The 17,806-nt window shown below is 44.7% G+C and overlaps 1 protein-coding gene across 5 annotated transcripts in view; it reads left to right on the forward strand.

The window, feature by feature from the left end:
* The window catches only part of nrxn2b (neurexin 2b), an 890,203-nt gene that overhangs the window by 738,615 nt on the left and 133,782 nt on the right, over window positions 1-17,806 (forward strand). For all 5 annotated transcript variants that reach the window (XM_080450580.1, XM_080450581.1, XM_080450582.1 and 2 more), the window contains one exon: window positions 7,378-7,559. In XM_080450580.1, the coding sequence (XP_080306706.1) occupies window positions 7,378-7,559 (182 nt within the window). The remainder of the gene's footprint in view (window positions 1-7,377; window positions 7,560-17,806) is intronic.

A 17,806-nucleotide genomic window follows, 5' to 3' on the forward strand; every position in this document is an offset into this window, starting at 1 on the left:
TGATTGTCCGGATCGATGGCGCCCGAGCTAATTGGACAAAAGTAATAAATATTAGTGACTTTTTCTCCAGTGACGCGAAGCAAATGGGTGCAACGGAGCATTTGCATCACTGTTATTATTCCACTGGAAGTGGCGTGAGCAGATTGCTTGATTAGAGCGCTCCAGAGTGAAGGTCAGAGAAATCCATACTCCACCGGCTGTTTTGTCTGTCAACGAGTCCAGAGACTGTGGTAATTTACCCTTAACGTGCACATTTTCAACAAGTGAAAGGTGCAGAGAGAATCCGTTTTGTTCAGGGTCTGTTGGTCTCTGGAGAACACACACACACACACACACACACACCCACACATTCCACATTTAATCTCCTTGATGCAGTTTCATTCCCTCGTTCTCTCTCCTTCACCTCCACCCCCTCCCTTATCCTATCTAATGGTGCGTTCATGCCAAGGGGGAACTGGGACGTTTCCAACATCAGAATAGGTGAAATCCACATGAACGGCCCTCCAGCTTGTAATTCCTGGGCGGAAAATGTCTCCGAGGGTGTTTTGGGTGGCGCAGGGGTAAAGTGCCGCAGTAGAGATGGGGTTCATTTCTTTGCGGTGCATCCGGTTTGGCCGAGTGTCTACAGGAACACAATTTCCTGTGTTTGGGAGAGGGAAGCTATAGGGAAGGGTGAATATTTGTTGCTGCACCGGTGTTAATTTTGTCGACTAAAATTATGACAAAAATGTTCATCGAATACCTTTTTTCACTAATGAAATAAAGACTATTTGGTGACTAAAAACAATTAAAAAAATAAAACTAGACTAAAATGTTAGGGAGGGACTAGTGGAGAAGAGATCCAGTAGAACTACAAGACAAGTCATTTTATGTTTGTTTGCGTTCGGGTGTTGTGCTCTGAAAATAGCAGATCTCAAAGAGGAGAACTGCGTGTTCTGTGCATACACAGATTCTCAAGCACGTGCACACACAGGCTGTCACGATCATGACATTTTTGTTGCCGATTAATTGTCATAGAAATAATTGTGCTTAAAGATTTCATTGTTTTTGCCATTGAACAATGTAATAAATGAAAATTACATAATTTGCAAACAAAAACTGCACAAGGCAGATAGCAGGTGATAAATAACTTAAATATCCAAAGCTTATTACTGAAACATACAAAGAAATAACTGACAATGACCGGTACCAATAATCCAAATAAATAATATACTATGGCCAAAACAGGCCATACACTTAGTAATGGCATTTTTTTTTGCCCTGAATGCCCAAAATAGGGCCCCAACCATCATGTTGAAAGTGCTTAAAAGAGTGTGGACAACGACGTAGAAATAATGATGCAAACATGACATTTGTAAACATTTCTGTTAATTCTATTCAGCTGTCTTTATGCAGATGGATGGAAACGATTCTAGAGATTATGCAAAGTAGTTGCGATGATCTCAGATAATTGTGATCAGGCGAATATGTGCAGTGGTGGAAAAAGTACTCACATGTTTTACTTAGGTAAAAGTATCAATATTGCTATGTATTATATATATCATTTTATATATATTTTTTTAATTGCTGTAAAAGTCTGGAATTTAGAATGTATTTGAATAAAAGTAATAAAGTATTGGTATGCAAAATGCACTTGAAGTACCAACAGTAGAAAGTGCTCATTGTGCAGAATGTCCCGTTTTCAAATATATACAAATATTTTGAAAATAGCAGATCTACATGCTCACAATGTGAATTGTGAGCTTGTAGATCTGCTATTTTCAAATGGCAAACATTTATATAGGGCTGAATTGGTTAATGTATGTTTTGTAAAAATAATCAAAATTTAAAGTAACTAGTAATTCAAGTTTTCAAATAATTGTAGTGGAGTAAAAGTACTCCAGTATAGTAAAAAAGATACCTCAAAATTGTACTCAAGTACAGTACTTGAGTAAAATGTACTTAGTTACTTTACACCACTGATCATGTGATAATTGTTGCAGGCCTATATATAATCTGTGCACATAGACATTCACACTCACATGCACAGCAGCACACACACAGACATTCAACCCTGTGGTACTGTAGGTGGTTCTCACAGCAGGACTAATCAAAGCACTGCAGGCAAACTCACACCTCCGCAGCGGAAGACAAGGCAGAGATGTAGACAAAAAAGGTGGTGGTGGGGGCTGGGGGGGGAGTTGTCGAGACAGGAAGTACAAGGAACATGTAGTTAGGTATTGTTTTTGGCTGATACCGCTTCAACTTTACACCTTGTCAACCACCACACAAGTTTTCTCCCGAGAGACAATTGCAAAAAAGTTGTGCGACTTCCTTGTTGCTCGAATCACATGCACAGGAAAACCCCGGGGGACACAAAAAGCATATGGCAGACGCTCCGCAGGAATTCGGGTGTTAATTGACTCAGCTGTGAGTACATCCATTAGAAATGCAGCGATAATAACTCTGTTCTGTTGTATTGTGGCGACGCACGGTAAGCTTGGCGCCAAACAATTAAGATTGGGAAACAATAAATACAAAAAGTGATATCCCTCTCGTGTCATTAGACCAAATTGTATCACTCGGGTAACAGGTTAGCTGTCAGCTGTCAAACGAACACCTCAAGGTTGTACTTTATTGTTACATCTTGTATCTTGTGTACAGGTACATAAGAGTAAAACGTATTTTTGTTTGGCTTCCTTCAGACAATGCAGCAGCATAGATAATAACTAATAACAACAGAATAATGATAGAAATCGTAAAAAGATTCAAAGAAAAGAAAGTGAGTGCAAAAAAAGAGCAAAAAGAGAATAAAATAGAGCGTCATCAAATGTACAATGTTTATAAAAAACGTGATATTATACCAACATAATCTTTTCACAGTAGCTGCCACCTACTTTGTGTAAACAACTTCACAGTGTATTCTATATACAGCAGATTAGGTATAGGTGCAGTTCAAGCATAATAGTGCAAGAAAAAGACGGACAGTGGGTGTGTGTGGGGGGGGGGGGTGTTGGCAGGTTAGCATTTCCCTTTGACCTACAGTACAGTATTACTGTATGTCAGACACTTCAATGTCTGCAATTACTGAAAACAATCAACCATTTTACAAAATAGGTATATTGTCACAATATGTTGAGCGTGGTCTATTAGTGGCTTGCAGTTTGTATAGCACGAGGGCTACGGGTTCAGTGTCAAACATAGCCTTGTCTGCTGTCAAAGTTTCTTTGAGCAGACAATGTAATTAATTAATAATAATAATAATTAGTTTTTCTAGCTAAGAGCATCAGCTTAAATGCCCAAGACCATTAATTATACCATTGAATAGTGATACTGAACGAGAATCTACTGATAACAATGTCCCTTTGTCCTCATATTGCACTCTCTGTGATCATACATTAATCTGTAATGTCTTTCCCATTGAAGTGCAATGTGGGTTTTATGAAAATTTAACAGCTTTTTTAACTCACAAAATAACAAATTTCACCCACTTCTTTACACTTTTTTTTTATTCTTAAAAAAAACATGCATTCATTCATACATACAGTACATACAGTACATACATACAGTACATACAGTACATACATACATACATACATACATACATACATACATACAGTCATTCATACATACATACATACATACATACATACATACATACAGTACATACATACATACATACAGAGAGTGATAAACTTGCACTGATTAGTCAGCTTTAATATACTCCCTTGGGGTTATACAGCTGCTGACCAATCACCATGAGCTAGAGCCATATCTTCCCTAGGGGTTATACGGCAACTGACCAGTTAGCGTGGGCTACACAGAGCCAGGTTGAGCCCTAGGAGTTATATATTGCTGCAGTTATATATTGCAGAATGATGGCTACATGCATGTGACAGCACGAAGTGATGTGTCTGTTCACAAATGCGAGTGTGTCTGTGCGTGCGTTCATATGCAGGTAAAGTTCCACCGAATGCTTTACTGGAACCGTAAGCCGCCTCACTATACTGGTTTAGTATGTTTCAAAGCTGAGGAGACACTGGAGTTTATCCAGGTGCTAAGGAAAGAAAACGACCGTCGACGGTTCACAGCATGTCTGTTGACAGTAATGTTAACCACTTAAACCCTAACCTCGTTCCCAGGCGTTTCTCCTCCTCTCACGAGGAGAAAAGCCTGCACTATGGCAGAAAGAGTCTACAGTATATAGGGAGGGATTCCATTCCAGTTGGAAGCTGTTTTTTTCGACCAATCTTGACCGTTTTTATGCCCTGGGAATGTAAATAGATCGGCACAACATCAATGTAACTTCCTTCGGCGGTACTATACCTGTACTTTGGCTTACCAGGGGTGTCAAACTGGCGGCCCACGAGCAAAATGCGACTCGTGAAGATGATTTGGGAAAGACAAAAAAATTCACTAACATTTATTAGCCTCATTTGCATGAGCTGAGCTTAGACTGGTGTCTCTCTGTACCACTGCAGTACCGCCTACTTAAGAAAGTAGTCAATCAATTTCTCCTCTTTGCAGTCTGTGTGTCTCCTCATAGGAATAATTATACTACCACTGGACATGGGCAGATATAGCTATGATGACAAAATGCTCCATGAAAAGTGAATTTCAGGGGAAAAAAAATTGAGAGAAAGATCAAACGCGTTTCAGAAGTGATAACAGCGTCACGCTGACACACACATACACACACAAACGTGAAACACTTTTCTTTCTTTTTTTAACCTCCCGTTAGCGCTGGTGGTCTGTTTGTCTAACTGATGAAGAAGAGACTTTTCCACTCTTGTTTTGTTCATTTTAACCATGAACACATAGTTTAAATGGCTATATGCTGAGCTGTAGCCTACTCTTTTTCTTCATTAAGGTGCAATTGTGTATCCTACATTTACAATTTGATTCGTTATTTTTACATTTGCGTTTCAAATGTTTGATTTCAAATGGTTTATTAATGGGAAGGAGTGGGGCTACCAAATATCACAGTATTTTATTCTCTCGTCACAACTTTCTATAACTAAGTTGATCATAAAATGTATGTTTTATAGCCAGTGTTCTTCATAATAATCTAAATTCGTGAAGTGAAACTGTAACACATGATGGGTTGAAAAATAATGATAGCGACACACAAGCTCGTGGAGGCAACGTGCAGGGATATGCGTGTGTGTTCGCACGTGCACATCTTGTTCGGCATGAAGTTTAATTTTGCCCAATATGAGTTTGACAGCCCTGGCTTAAACAATTTCAGTAGCCATTTTTTGCCGTTGTGTAGTTTATATGATCGGGTTGACTGGAGTTACCCAGGGGTCTATATTGGTCCCCTCCTTTTTTCCCACTACACCAAAACCACACAGATCTGCTATTTTCACCGAATGTTCACCTATTTCTGCTGAATGTGACAAGCCAAGAATAGGGATGGCTAGTGTACTGTTCATACTCAAAATGTTGATATATACTGCACCCCCCCTCCCTCTCTCTCTTTCTCTCTCTCTCTCTCTCTCTCTCTCTCTCTCTCTCTCTCTCTCTCTCTCTCTCTCTCTCTCTCTCTCTCTCTCGCTCTCTGTCGTTATGCATTGGCATGCATTCAGCAACCTGATGATATTATGACTGTGACCCACTCACTTCTAGTGCGTTGCTACAGTATTTGCCTTCTTTATAGTCTTCTACTCCCCTCCTTTGTCTGTCGGCCATTTTAGAAATCAGCTCCTCCTCATGTCTGTCTCCAGTAGGCAGCACTTCTGCAAACCCGCTGCACTCCATACAAAAAAAAACACCTACAACTTCCTGCATCCCCTACTGCCTTGTATTGCACATCCCTCTCTCTCTCTCTCTCTCTCTCTCTCTCTCTCTCTCTCTCTCTCTCCCCCCTCCCTCCCTCCCTCCCTCCCTACAGTATCCTCTCCTTATTTCCTCCCTCCTCATCTCCTCTGGCGCCCCTGAACCTCTTTATAGCTCTCCTCGCCATGCTGCGATAATTAGTCAGCGCTAAAATAATACAGCCGCCAGAAAGCAACCAGAGCCAAGGCGGAGGGCTTAGCTCCATTGGGAGTGGGGGGGAGAGAGATAAAGAGAGAGAGAGAGAGAGGGAGAATGAGATGGTTGGAAGGAGGCAGGGAGGGAGGGAGAGAGTGATGGGGGGATAGTGTGAGGATGGGGAGCCAAATCATATCTTCCGATTTCAAATGGCTACCAGCCTTTTGTAATCAGCATTGCTCAAAAATAAAAGGCACAGTTCACGTCTCTATTTCAGTGAAAAGTCTCAGTGTTCATTTGACTCGGAGAGAGTGTACAAATGAACTGTTATTTTTTTTACTCCGAGTTAAATGAACACTGAGCACTGTGTGCATCTTTTCAGCGTGAGTCAGGGTGCGTCTTCCCCCAGAGACAAGGATGTGCTTTGATGGGACCTTGACTCTGCATTCATCACACACACACATCTCCCCCTCCTCTGTTCTCTGGCGAGGAGCCTTGCTCGTGAAGGGCATTAAAAACGAGCAGCAATATGAAAACCCACGCTTGCTGTGCCACGCGCACGCGACGGCACGAACTGTTGTGTCTGTTCGACGAACGTGAGCGATGTCTGTGCGCACGGTCATGCGTGCATTTCCCTATGTGTTACGTCAAGTCGTCTTGGCTTTATTAAGGGCAGACAGAAGCTACGCCGACCGCGGGGAACCGTGAGCGGCTAGCCGCGTCACCTGTCACTTCTCATTTGACACTGTGCCTGTTGGCCCAGAACTTGGGCTCACCTCTCCTTCGAGGCGGACATATTTTTGGGCTTGAACTCTAAAGAACGTTTCACTGGGAGATCTGAGGAACGTTCATATAGGTTACACTTGCTGGCGAAGTTGTCAGTTTTAAAGATTTATTTTTGGCATATGATGTTTTTCTTCCCCAGATAGGTTGATGTAGAGATACAGGGAAACAAATGCAGAGAGAGAAGAGATGTGAGACAAGATGGGCTCAGATTCGAACTCCGGTCCTCTGCGTTCACAAGGAGCATATGGACTGTGCACAGACTGGCTCAGCAACCAGGCACCCAAAGTTTGTCAGTTTGCCCTAGTTTGTATGCTGCACAGCTGGGGAGGCAGAAACTGCACTTGCTCTGCAGATTATAATTTCCCCTAGCTATTGTCAACTTCAATAGTCTACTAATACTGAACTACGACTGTTGTTCATTATATACGGACAGAGTTTTTCCATCTTGCATCCGCATTTTTACAAGGCCGATTAAGGACACGGTTGGGCCTCATTATAAACGTACAAAAGTCAGCACTGACTTCAACCGGTGGGATTGCCGTTTCTCATTAGCGCTTTTGGAAAATAGCCAATGAATATAACATCACTCTCTAACCCCTTATTTTCTAACTCCATGTTCTCCTTTTTTCTGTTCGACAGCTGGGACAACCTACATCTTCGGCAGAGGCGGAGCCCTCATCACGTACACCTGGCCGCCCAACGACCGGCCGAGCACGCGGGCAGACAGGCTGGCGGTGGGCTTCAGCACGCAGCTGAAGGAGGCCGTTCTGGTCAGGGTGGAGAGCGCCAAGGGACTGGGCGACTACCTGGAGCTGCACATAGTAAGCAAAACCGCTGGGACCGATGCGGGGGGGTTTACATTACGCTTATTCAGGGGTCATCGCCATGCTGGCTTTTGGTGGACATTTCTGACAAAATTCTATTTTTGCCATGGACATACAATATAGGCAAACACACAAAGAGCTAGCCCTAAATGACCATTACAGGTCTGTAACTCTGAGTGTGTACAAAAATGGCACCCATTTGTACACACTCAGAGTTATGGGGGTTGAAAAATAAAATGTTTGAGAACCACTGCACCAGTGGACTCATTAGCTAATGCCATACAATACATAGTGTCATAGTAAATCAGTGTCATACATAATCTGAAGAAAACCTGGAGACTGGCATTCAGTAATTGGGTGTCATGATCAAAATAAGAACATTATAATGGTGTGTAAAAACAAAATCAAACATTTGGCACAGACAAGGCCAAGTCTTGCCACGGACACATGTGTCCGTGTACGGACACATTGATGACCCCTGCGCTTGTTGGAATGGTAAACCAAGGAAGGAAGAGGACCGGTCGCTTTGGGACCAAGAGAAGGTAGCATATAACGAAGGGCAAGGCAGAAACCTGGGAACAGAAAGGGGTCAGTGAGGCAGAAGAGGACCGGAGAGCCCCAGTGTGAGGAACATGGGGAGTGCTCTTTGTCAAACCAGTCTCCAGAGAGAGAAGACAGATCAACCGGTGTACCAGGTCTAGCCACCAGGGGAAGAACAGAATGATGGGGGGGGTGTTGGGTTGGGTGGGTGGGTTTTAGAGGAGTCATACATTTATCATGGTGCAGGCTGGGGACTTGGTGGACTCCCCTTCCAGTATGGGGCCGAGGTTAACGGATTCTGGGCAGTACACATGAGATCACACGAGCCGCCTCGCATTATGGATGGGGATATTTTCCGGCGAAAATGTATGAAGTCTTCTGGGAGCGTCTGCATGGTTAGGTTTGTGTTGGGGTTTTGGGATGAATATCACAATTGAGCAGGTCCATTCATTCCAAACAATGTTGAGGAAATAAATCGTTTTATCGATTTGAAAAAGTACTGCAATTTTTAGGCTCTGATTTTTCAATTTTCATGCACAGCTAAAGCATTATTGATTGACAGATATGTTATTTGGTCTGGGTAGAAATTCCTCTTGTACCATGCCATACCTAGATGGAGGAGAAAAAAAGGAACAGAAAAAGAACAACCAAACCAAAACATCAATCATTCAGCAACCGCAAGCAACACAGACCGATCTAGTACAATAGTAACGGCAATTACGCGAAACCGTTGCACATAAGTGTAGGTTTTGGCTGCATCGCAGATGGATGAAAAAGAGGTGTCATTATGTGTAAAATTATGAGTGATGGTCAAAGAGCGCCTCTTCACCTCTTTATATCTCCTGCCAAACGAGTTATTAGCCCCCTCTCCGCTGTTATTACTTTCATATGTTAGGCTAAAGGGCCGTCTCCAAACCATCTCTAATGACAGCTTTAAATGGCAATTAAGGGACATCAGGCATTTAAAAAATGCATTAATGCTGCTACTAACCGGCTCGTTGACCCCTCCGCCCCCTCTGCCCCCTCCTCCCCCTCCACCCACTAGCGCATTCAAACTGCGTATTCCTTTTAATGGCAGCTTTTTCTCTTAATTAGCTAGCCAAGGTCATAACCTGATAACTCTGATCCACCCACCACCACGGCGCACGCACGCACGCACGCAAGCACACACACGCACGTCAAAGACATTCAACTGCATGGTGAGACTTGTTTGTTCATTTGTTTACTCCATTTGTACTCTGCTTTTACTCACCTTTATTGTGTCTTTGCTGTCTTTTCTCCGTCTTTACGCTGTCTGGTCAGTCTCTCGCTGACCAAACACAGACAAAAAAACTGTTATATCATTTTTTTCCCCCTCACTATGTCCCTATCGACCCCATCTTGTAACTGCTTCATTCCGATAAATGGACTTTGATACGCGACCTTCTGTGTGTGTGTATGTATGTATGTGTGTGTGTGTGTGTGTGTGTGTGTGTGTGTGTGTGTGTGTGTGTGTGTGTGTGTGTGTGTGTGTGTGTGTGTGTGTGTGTGTGTGTGTGTGTGTGTGTGTGTGTGTGTGTGTGTGTGTGTGTGTGTGTGTGTGTGTGTGTGTGTGCATGTGCATGTGCATGTGTGCGTGTGTGTGAGACACATACACACCTCTCCCATCTCCCTCTGACCCCAATTTGTTTGGGCTGCTGGCGCCTTGCAGCACAGCAACAGGAACACAGTTGACCTTGGGGTCGCCTCTCATCCGACGCACCCCGGACGGAGAAGGACATAGGGAGAGCTGGCAGTGCAGGAAGGGAAAGAGGAGGGGGAGGAGGGGAGAGAGAGATTAGAGAGGGACTAGGAGGGAGGGGGAGAGGGAGTTAAGGCTGCACATGGACCAACTATACTGCATGTCAAGGACAATCATGCACCCAATTGCTACCAGGAAGTGATAATTAGTAGTGAAATGATGACAGATTAGCACATTACATAATTGGTGTGGTAAATGATGCGGGCAGTGATGCGTTGTGCCTTTCAGGGCACAGTCGACTACTTAAACTTTTAAAAGTCAATGTGCTTGTTTGAAATAGCTTATTTAGTTTCGGTCCCCCGAGAAAAGGTTTGAGAACCTATGGAGTTTAGAATAGAAAAATAGTCTCCCACATTGGAAGCCAAACATCTACAACCGAGCCGATTGATTGATTGAATACTTTTAGACAGAAATGTAAACAGCACAAGGTACAGCCAGACATTTAGGCTAAAAAGGATAGGACAAAAAATTCCAGGGACTTGTTTCCATTGTGGTCAGGGGAAACTCCACTGACCAATATGCATGCACGCACGCACACACACCTTTTCCACTGGTTGACACGATCCCGGACGAGCCCCCTATGTTACGACCTGGATTTGAACCTGGCGTAAACGTCAGAGGAACAGTTGAACTACATTAAGGTGAACTATTTTAAGGCGCTGTTTAGAGCCTTGAGAAAGTCGTTGTAACTTGCATTTTTTGCACATCTGGGCTTCCGCTGTTGTATCTCCACCTGTCACTCACAGCCTCTCCGCCTGTCACTCAATCTTTATCTTAATTTTTTCTCTCTCTCCTTCTATAACTTATTTGTCTTTCTTTAGATACTCGGCTCTCTCACACCTTTTCCCTTCCTTCTCTCTCTCTCCTCTCTCTCTCATCTCTCTCTCTCTCTCTCTCCTCTCTCTCTCTCTCTCTCTCTCTCTCTCTCTCTCATCACATCAGTGCCTCAGACACACCAGGCCTGCTCCTCCACTCCCATTGCAATTACTTTTCATTTGCCTCCGTTCCTCCCGAGTCACTCCACTAAATGACTCGTCGTGGCTGTTTGGGCCCCGTTAATTATGGCTGCCTCTCTTTGAGGGGGAGAAGAACAGGCAAATGAGACCCGGGAACCCTGGGGCCCTGGCCTGCATATCTTCGTGACTGATGGCGGCCTTGTGGACCCCATCAAACCACCAAATAAACTCACATTCAACAACGACGAGAGCCCTGCTGGTCAGGTCACCAATTTGTTATCTATATCCCATGTCTAGAATGCAGGTTTCTGATGAATGCAGTAAGTAATCATTTTCGGAAAGTAGAGCTTACATTTCCTTGCTATAATGGTGTACCCTCACAAGTGGAATAGTAACTTGAAGGGATGTGTCAGCTTTTTATATTTGGGTTTGATATCGCACTTCCAAGGTTCTTGTCAAATAGTTGAAAGCTGCTTTAAAACTACCGAGAAATGTCAGAGACAGTATAATAGAGGAGAAAGCTTAGCACTCTATACATTTAGCGTGTGGGAATGGGAACATTTGAAACCCTTAAGATGGCAGCACAGATAACATGAGAGGAAGCTGTCAGCAAAACTGGCCAATTAGAAAATGGCACGTAGTAAAACTATACCCAACTTTGGCGAGTCCGTTTTTATCTATAGAATAGCTTCATCGTTGCCATGATTTCCTTTGGATTTGGTCAGTCCACCAGATCACAGATAAATAAGGATCGGGATGAGGGCATTTTCTCTTTTTTTTATTTACTGCAGTATGATGCATTGGCCAGGTCTCACTTGAAAATGAGGTCTCAAACCTCAATGTGATTTCTCCTGGTTAAATAAAGGTTATAAAGTCTCTCTCTCTCTCTCTCTCTCTCTCTCTCTCTCTCTCTCTCTCTCTCTCTCTCTCTCTCTCTCTCTCTCTCTCTCTCTCTCTCTCCAAATGCTGCTACCAGTGGGCACGGCTGATAATAGCGTGCCAACACATTGTGGTAGGGCATTACCTTATCTCTCACACACCACCCAGCACTATGTCCCAGCTGCCCCCTGCCTGCAGTACCCAGTGTGGGAAAAGAACGCACAGATTTTGTGATATACGACCAGGCTGATAGACTAGAAAATATTGATTAAAGAACAAGAAACCAAACCAAACAGAATGTATTGGTTTGGGTCAATTTACATTTCAAAATATTAAAAACAAAGTTTTTCATGAATAAAATCTAAAAATCGAATAATTTCCACAAATAAATAAAAAAAATAGTTTAAGAAGTACTGAAAATAACAAATCCACAAGCTCGCAACGCGGTGTGAAGCCACACGTTGTGAGCTTGTAGATCTGTTATTTTAACTAGTTTGGGTCCCGGGCAAACGTCTATATTTTCTCTTTTGGGTCTTGAGCTAAAATGTTTGGGAACCACTCTCCTCATAGATATAGACTTCCTGGGGTGTTAGTTCCCGTGGGAGATAGATATGACCATTTAAAAGGTCAGGATATCATCACAGTCCGTCTTCCTTAGATTTCTCCCCTTCAAGGCCTGGGGTGTGAGATATAGGAAGTAAAGGGTATAGAGGGAGATATGATGCTGGCCTTTACCACTGGAAGGAGCAGATGTCCTTGCAAGACCTTCAGATTCACCTGTAATAAAAAATGTTCTTTATTCAGACGTTTTGCTTATGACCAGATACCAAAATAAACCACATTCAGCATGTTTTCTTTTCACTCTACAAAAGTAAAGTTAAGTAAAGAAATGTACTTATAATAATCAGTGTTTCGAAGTTGGACAAAATGTCCCAAACCTTGTTATGCAAATGAGTGCCGCCATTATCGAAACATCTATTTTCACTAAATATCTCGGCCAATATTGCACTTAACACATTGACTGCCAGAGTTTATTCATAATTCATAGTACTCACCCCTGTGCCAGCAATTTGCGTGTTTTTTAATTTTTTTGTTTTGTAATTTTTCATTCAAATACATTCTCTGATTGTGTTGTCAAGCACCTACGATTGTTCCACCAGTAGAGAGCAGCACATCCAAACATTGATCACCTCGCTCACCCCCTCCCAAACAGGCCCACGTCATATCCGGTCATTCAAAGGATGTGACGTTTTCGACAATTCCCGGCCCGCTGATCGGCCTGAAAACAATGTGATACACTACGACGATGACTGTTAGTCACCCGGACCAAAGAAAATAGAAGTTGAGCTGTCCGTTTGTCTTTTATACCGTGTGAAAAACCGTGTTTTTCCTTATTCTGGCCGAAAATCACCGGAGAAAAACAACGTGACCCGGAAATGAATTTTTTTTTTTACATCCGGCTCCGGGTGAGTGTGACGTAAGTGGAAAACGAAAGTGTTGATGAGAAATAAACACAGCCGTGCGATCACAGATTAAACAATGAAAATTCAAAAGATCGTGTCAACTCGTTCTTAGGAATCCTGGCACTCAAGCGATGGATTTGAAAGAACGTGTTGACGCGATCTTGGCACTGTATGTGTTAACTGAACAAATAAGGCATCTAGACCTATGTTTGGAGTGTCAAGGATCATAATGTAACTATACATTTTAGTAATCACTTAAAGGACCAATGGAAAGAAAGAAAGAGAGAAAGAGAAAGAGAAAGAGAAAGAGAAAGAGAAAGAGAAAGAGAAAGAGAAAGAGAAAGAGAAAGAGAAAGAAATAGCATTATAGCAGGATAGCAAATTAACAAAAACAGCTCTGATAGTAAGTTGGATCCACGACAGTTTACCTATGCAAGACCTTCACTTACCTTTTAACCGAGACTTGCCCCAAGCCTTTTCAAGTAGGTGTGTTTTGCATCTATTGCCATCCACATGCAGGCAGGCAGAGCTCACACTTGACAGTCATTGCTTCTTGTAACTGCTCTGTGAGAAGATGGGCCCTCATCCACACGTCGTTTCTCCCCAAGTACCTCCATGCCATCCCGGCTGACTCGGAGCGATAAATAACGACGGCTCCTGATTACCCAGGCACTGCAACCCGTCATCGGAGAAAGAGAGAGGGGACAGTTATGGTTTCCATCCCGCCCAAAACTCAATATGTGAAAGCTGTTGACTGAGAAACAGGAAGCGAGAGCGATGGGTTTTGTGAGCCCCCCGCATCATCTGCTCTTCTCTCTCATGACTCCTTCATCTCCATCTCACTCGCTCTCTGCTGCCGCTGAGAGAGAGAGAGAGCGATACTTCAGAAGGCTTTCCCCCTGTTCCGCCGCGCACTACTCCCCTGTAAGGCAGTTAGCTCATCAAGCCCCGGGTTTGCATCAGGGACTGTTTAATCATGGGTGGAAAAATGCGATCCGACACACGGCGACAGCTGGGGAGGATATGAGTGGATGAGGGGTGGGCGGGGTTAGGTAGGTGTGTGTGTGTGTGTGGGGGGGGGGGTTAGACGGGGGTTGGCGGGAGACTTCCCCGGGCCTTGAGGTGGAATATTGCAGGGAGCCTCCAGGTGCAGGTGTCAGTTAGTCGGATGGTAATGTGGAGAAAAGTGTCATAAGGGAAGCCACACATGTATTATCCAGTAGGCATGCACGTACATACAGTACATTACACATATCCATGCATATTATAAGAGTATATATACAGTACACTCATGCATACGCATGTGCCCACACACACATGTGCACACACACACACACACACACACACACACACACACACACACACACACACACACACACACACACGCACACCCTGCCTCCGTGCCCTAAGGCTTGAGTTACACTTAGTTGCACATGGGTGTCGCAACACCCAAATTAGTGGATCTACAAGCCTACAACATGTCGCACCGCAAAACACATTGTGAACTTGTAGATCTGCTATTTTCGGTGCGCAACACTGGCATGTAACCAAGCATAAATCAGGCTTAACTGTTGTGTGGTGCGTGCATGCACGGGCACACCAGAGATTTACCACGTGTGCGCACGCACGCATGAACACACACACACACACACACACACACAACACACACACACACACACACACAGTAAATACTGAGTGGTTCAAATTAACTGTCAGTATATCAGCACACACACACACGCACACGCACACGCACACACACACACACACACTCTCAGGCACAAGCTCGCACTCACATTTGCCAAGGACATGCTTCACGCTCACTTTCACACATGCAACACACATGACTGGCCCTTCTGCACATGTAGGGTGACCACCTTCAAACAGGTCCATTGAGGGACAGATGAACCCGTTTCGCGGGACACATCGCGTGCATGAGGACCCCCTGCGAGCGCGCTTGATTTTTTTTTGCGGTTCTGGGCGTATTGGGTTCGTTTTTTTCCAGTTTTTGGTTTCTTTATTTCGGTTTTAGGGTTAGGATTAGGGTTAGGTTAGGTTTATGTTATTTAATTCTTATTTTTGCCTGATTTTACCGATTTATTATCAAAAGATTTATTATTATTTTTTTTTTCATATCTTTGATTTTCGTGACATTGCTCTGCTTGTGCGGGACGCGGGATACAGGGTCCAATTTCGGGACTGTCCCGCGAATTTCGGGACGGGTGGTCACCCTATGCACATGGCACGCAGTACCACACATCACCGTTCCTGTTACCTATACTTGTATCTTTCCTCTAATGCCCCCCTCCCTCCCTCCCTCCATCTCCCGTCCCCTCCCTCTCTCCTCCATCTCCCTTCCCTTAAACAAGTGTCACTTTCCGCAAGCCGCTCTCCTTCATCTTGTCTGGGGACAGGAAGCATAAACACGAGGGAGGGGGAGGGCTGGAGTGGCCCACGGGATGGAGCGCTGCAGAGAACAATCTGGGGGCGGAGGGGTGAAAGGGATGAAGGAGGGGGGGGGCCGGGGGGTGGCAAGTGTTGCGTTGATGAATGTTTGCTGCCTGGCAGAGGGGAGCAGGGGCCGCGCTCGGTAACGAGAAGGGGTCCTGGTGGGGTTTGGCAGGGTCTGTTTCCCTGAGCAAGCTGGAGGCGACAGGCCTATATCGATTAATCCCTCGTCTCCGCGTTGCTAATTAATTCCCCCCTCCATCCTCGCCGTGGAGGAGGAGTGACAGGGCCAGCGGGGCCGGGATAGCCTCCACCTGCCCCCCCCCCCCCCCCCCCACTGTCCTTGGCCCCCCCGAGGCTTCAACTTGGATGCAGACTGGCGTCCCCTCCCTCCTCGCTCCTGCTTTCCGCTAGAGGGCAAATACCTGAGCAGAATACCCCATGCTGTTATCTCTGTATTTGGCCCTGACTTTGTCCGTTATCAGATTAGAATGCGGTGTGGCTAGAAGGAGCAGTTCGCCATTTTAAATCAGGGCCTTTTCAGATCTTACTGAAGCATTCAAGATAGTTAAAAATGTTTGGAAATAGTATTTTAGTGTGGGTTAATTAACACAAACCATTCAATGCAGCTTAACAGTAATAGATATTAGGCCAAACGGTTGGGCAAACACTCTATATTTGCCCACCATTGACATCGTTGATTTTCCCATTAGATATGAGCTGCCATAAACCGTGCCACATCCATACCACAGCACGTCTTGGAGCTCCAGTTTGCTAACTAAGCGACGCGAAGCACTTATCTCTGGCTTGGCTCATATAGGCCAGGACTGCCCGTTGATGCCCCGTGAGTTCTAGGCAAGAGTAAATGGATGGGCTCCCAGGATCAATAAGCTATTAGTGTCCTGGAGAGCTGCTCTGTCCGCCTGGATTCAGCCCTGCCTGAGTAATCACCAGGGAAGGCAAGAGCACCCAATTTCATTCCTTTCTCCCTTTCTCTAGTCTATCTCACTCTCTCTTTCTCTTACCCTCTGTTTCTCTCTCTCTTTCTTTATGTCTCCCATCCCTCTTTGTCTGTCCTGCTTTTTCTCCACTCTATCTATTCTGTCCACTGATCCACGTCGAGGGGGAACAACGTCGTCCTTGTACACTATATTTGGTCACACTCAAGTTGTCCCAGATTGGTATGGCATGATACATCCATGCCCTGCCTTCTGTGCCTGACGGCTGTACTCTGACCCATGCATGCCGTCAAACCATGGCCTATATCCTGGCTTGTGTTGCACGGCATCCGGTGTCTGAACATTATCGTTGGTGCGTCTGTGGTCTAACCTCACTGTCCTTTAATCTAGGAGACAGCATGCAGTTGTATAGTAGTAGGATTCAACCTGGGACAAATGAGCCTCGACACCTCGCCGGCCGCAACAAATTGGCGTGGAGTTCTATCAAAGAGAAAATGCGCATCGCCCCCACAGAACGAGGAAAAGGGGGGAAAATTGAAACAGTGATGGGGAATGGGGGGGGGGGATAAAAAGATTTTGGGGGGGGATTTGAAAAGAACAAGATAACCGAGGAAACGAGCGAAAGAGAAGATTTGTCCAGCTGCACTGCTCAGTCCTTTGTGAGCTGCCCTGGAGAGGGCTGCGGCTTTCCTCTTCAAATGTCATCTCCGCAGAGCCGCCCCCAGTGGCTCCTCTGCCCCGCCACCCCCGTCTTACTGTACCGAGCGGGGCCAAATGATCGGCGAAGCCCAACTCCTATAATCCATGTAACTGGTTTGCTGCTGGTTGTCAAAATAATCCTGTGTAACTACTGCACTCATTTCTCTTGTATATTTCAACGTACAGGCATCATTCTGCCATTCTAGATGGCCTCATTAAAACCAATCTGTCAGCATGGCAAACCTTAAACCTCTGACAGCCCGCTTGTGTGTTTCCTAAGGTCACCTTCATGGTGAATTCAGTATGACTGTACAGTACGAACACTCTCTGTTCTGCCTCTCACCACACACAATACCCTAACTCCTCTTGGCAGCCGTGCCGCAATTTACCGAGCTAACATCACGGTGAAGCCTGTTACTATTTCATTGCTCACTCTTTTGGGCTGACCCTCTCCCGCCTTTCTCTTCCATTTGATTCAGTGTTGTGTCCCATCGTACATTATAATTCATCCCTGCCCTTTCCG

The sequence above is a fragment of the Gymnoscopelus braueri genome, assembly GCF_963280865.1.
Source record: "Gymnoscopelus braueri genome assembly, chromosome: 15".
NCBI lineage: Eukaryota > Metazoa > Chordata > Actinopteri > Myctophiformes > Myctophidae > Gymnoscopelus > Gymnoscopelus braueri.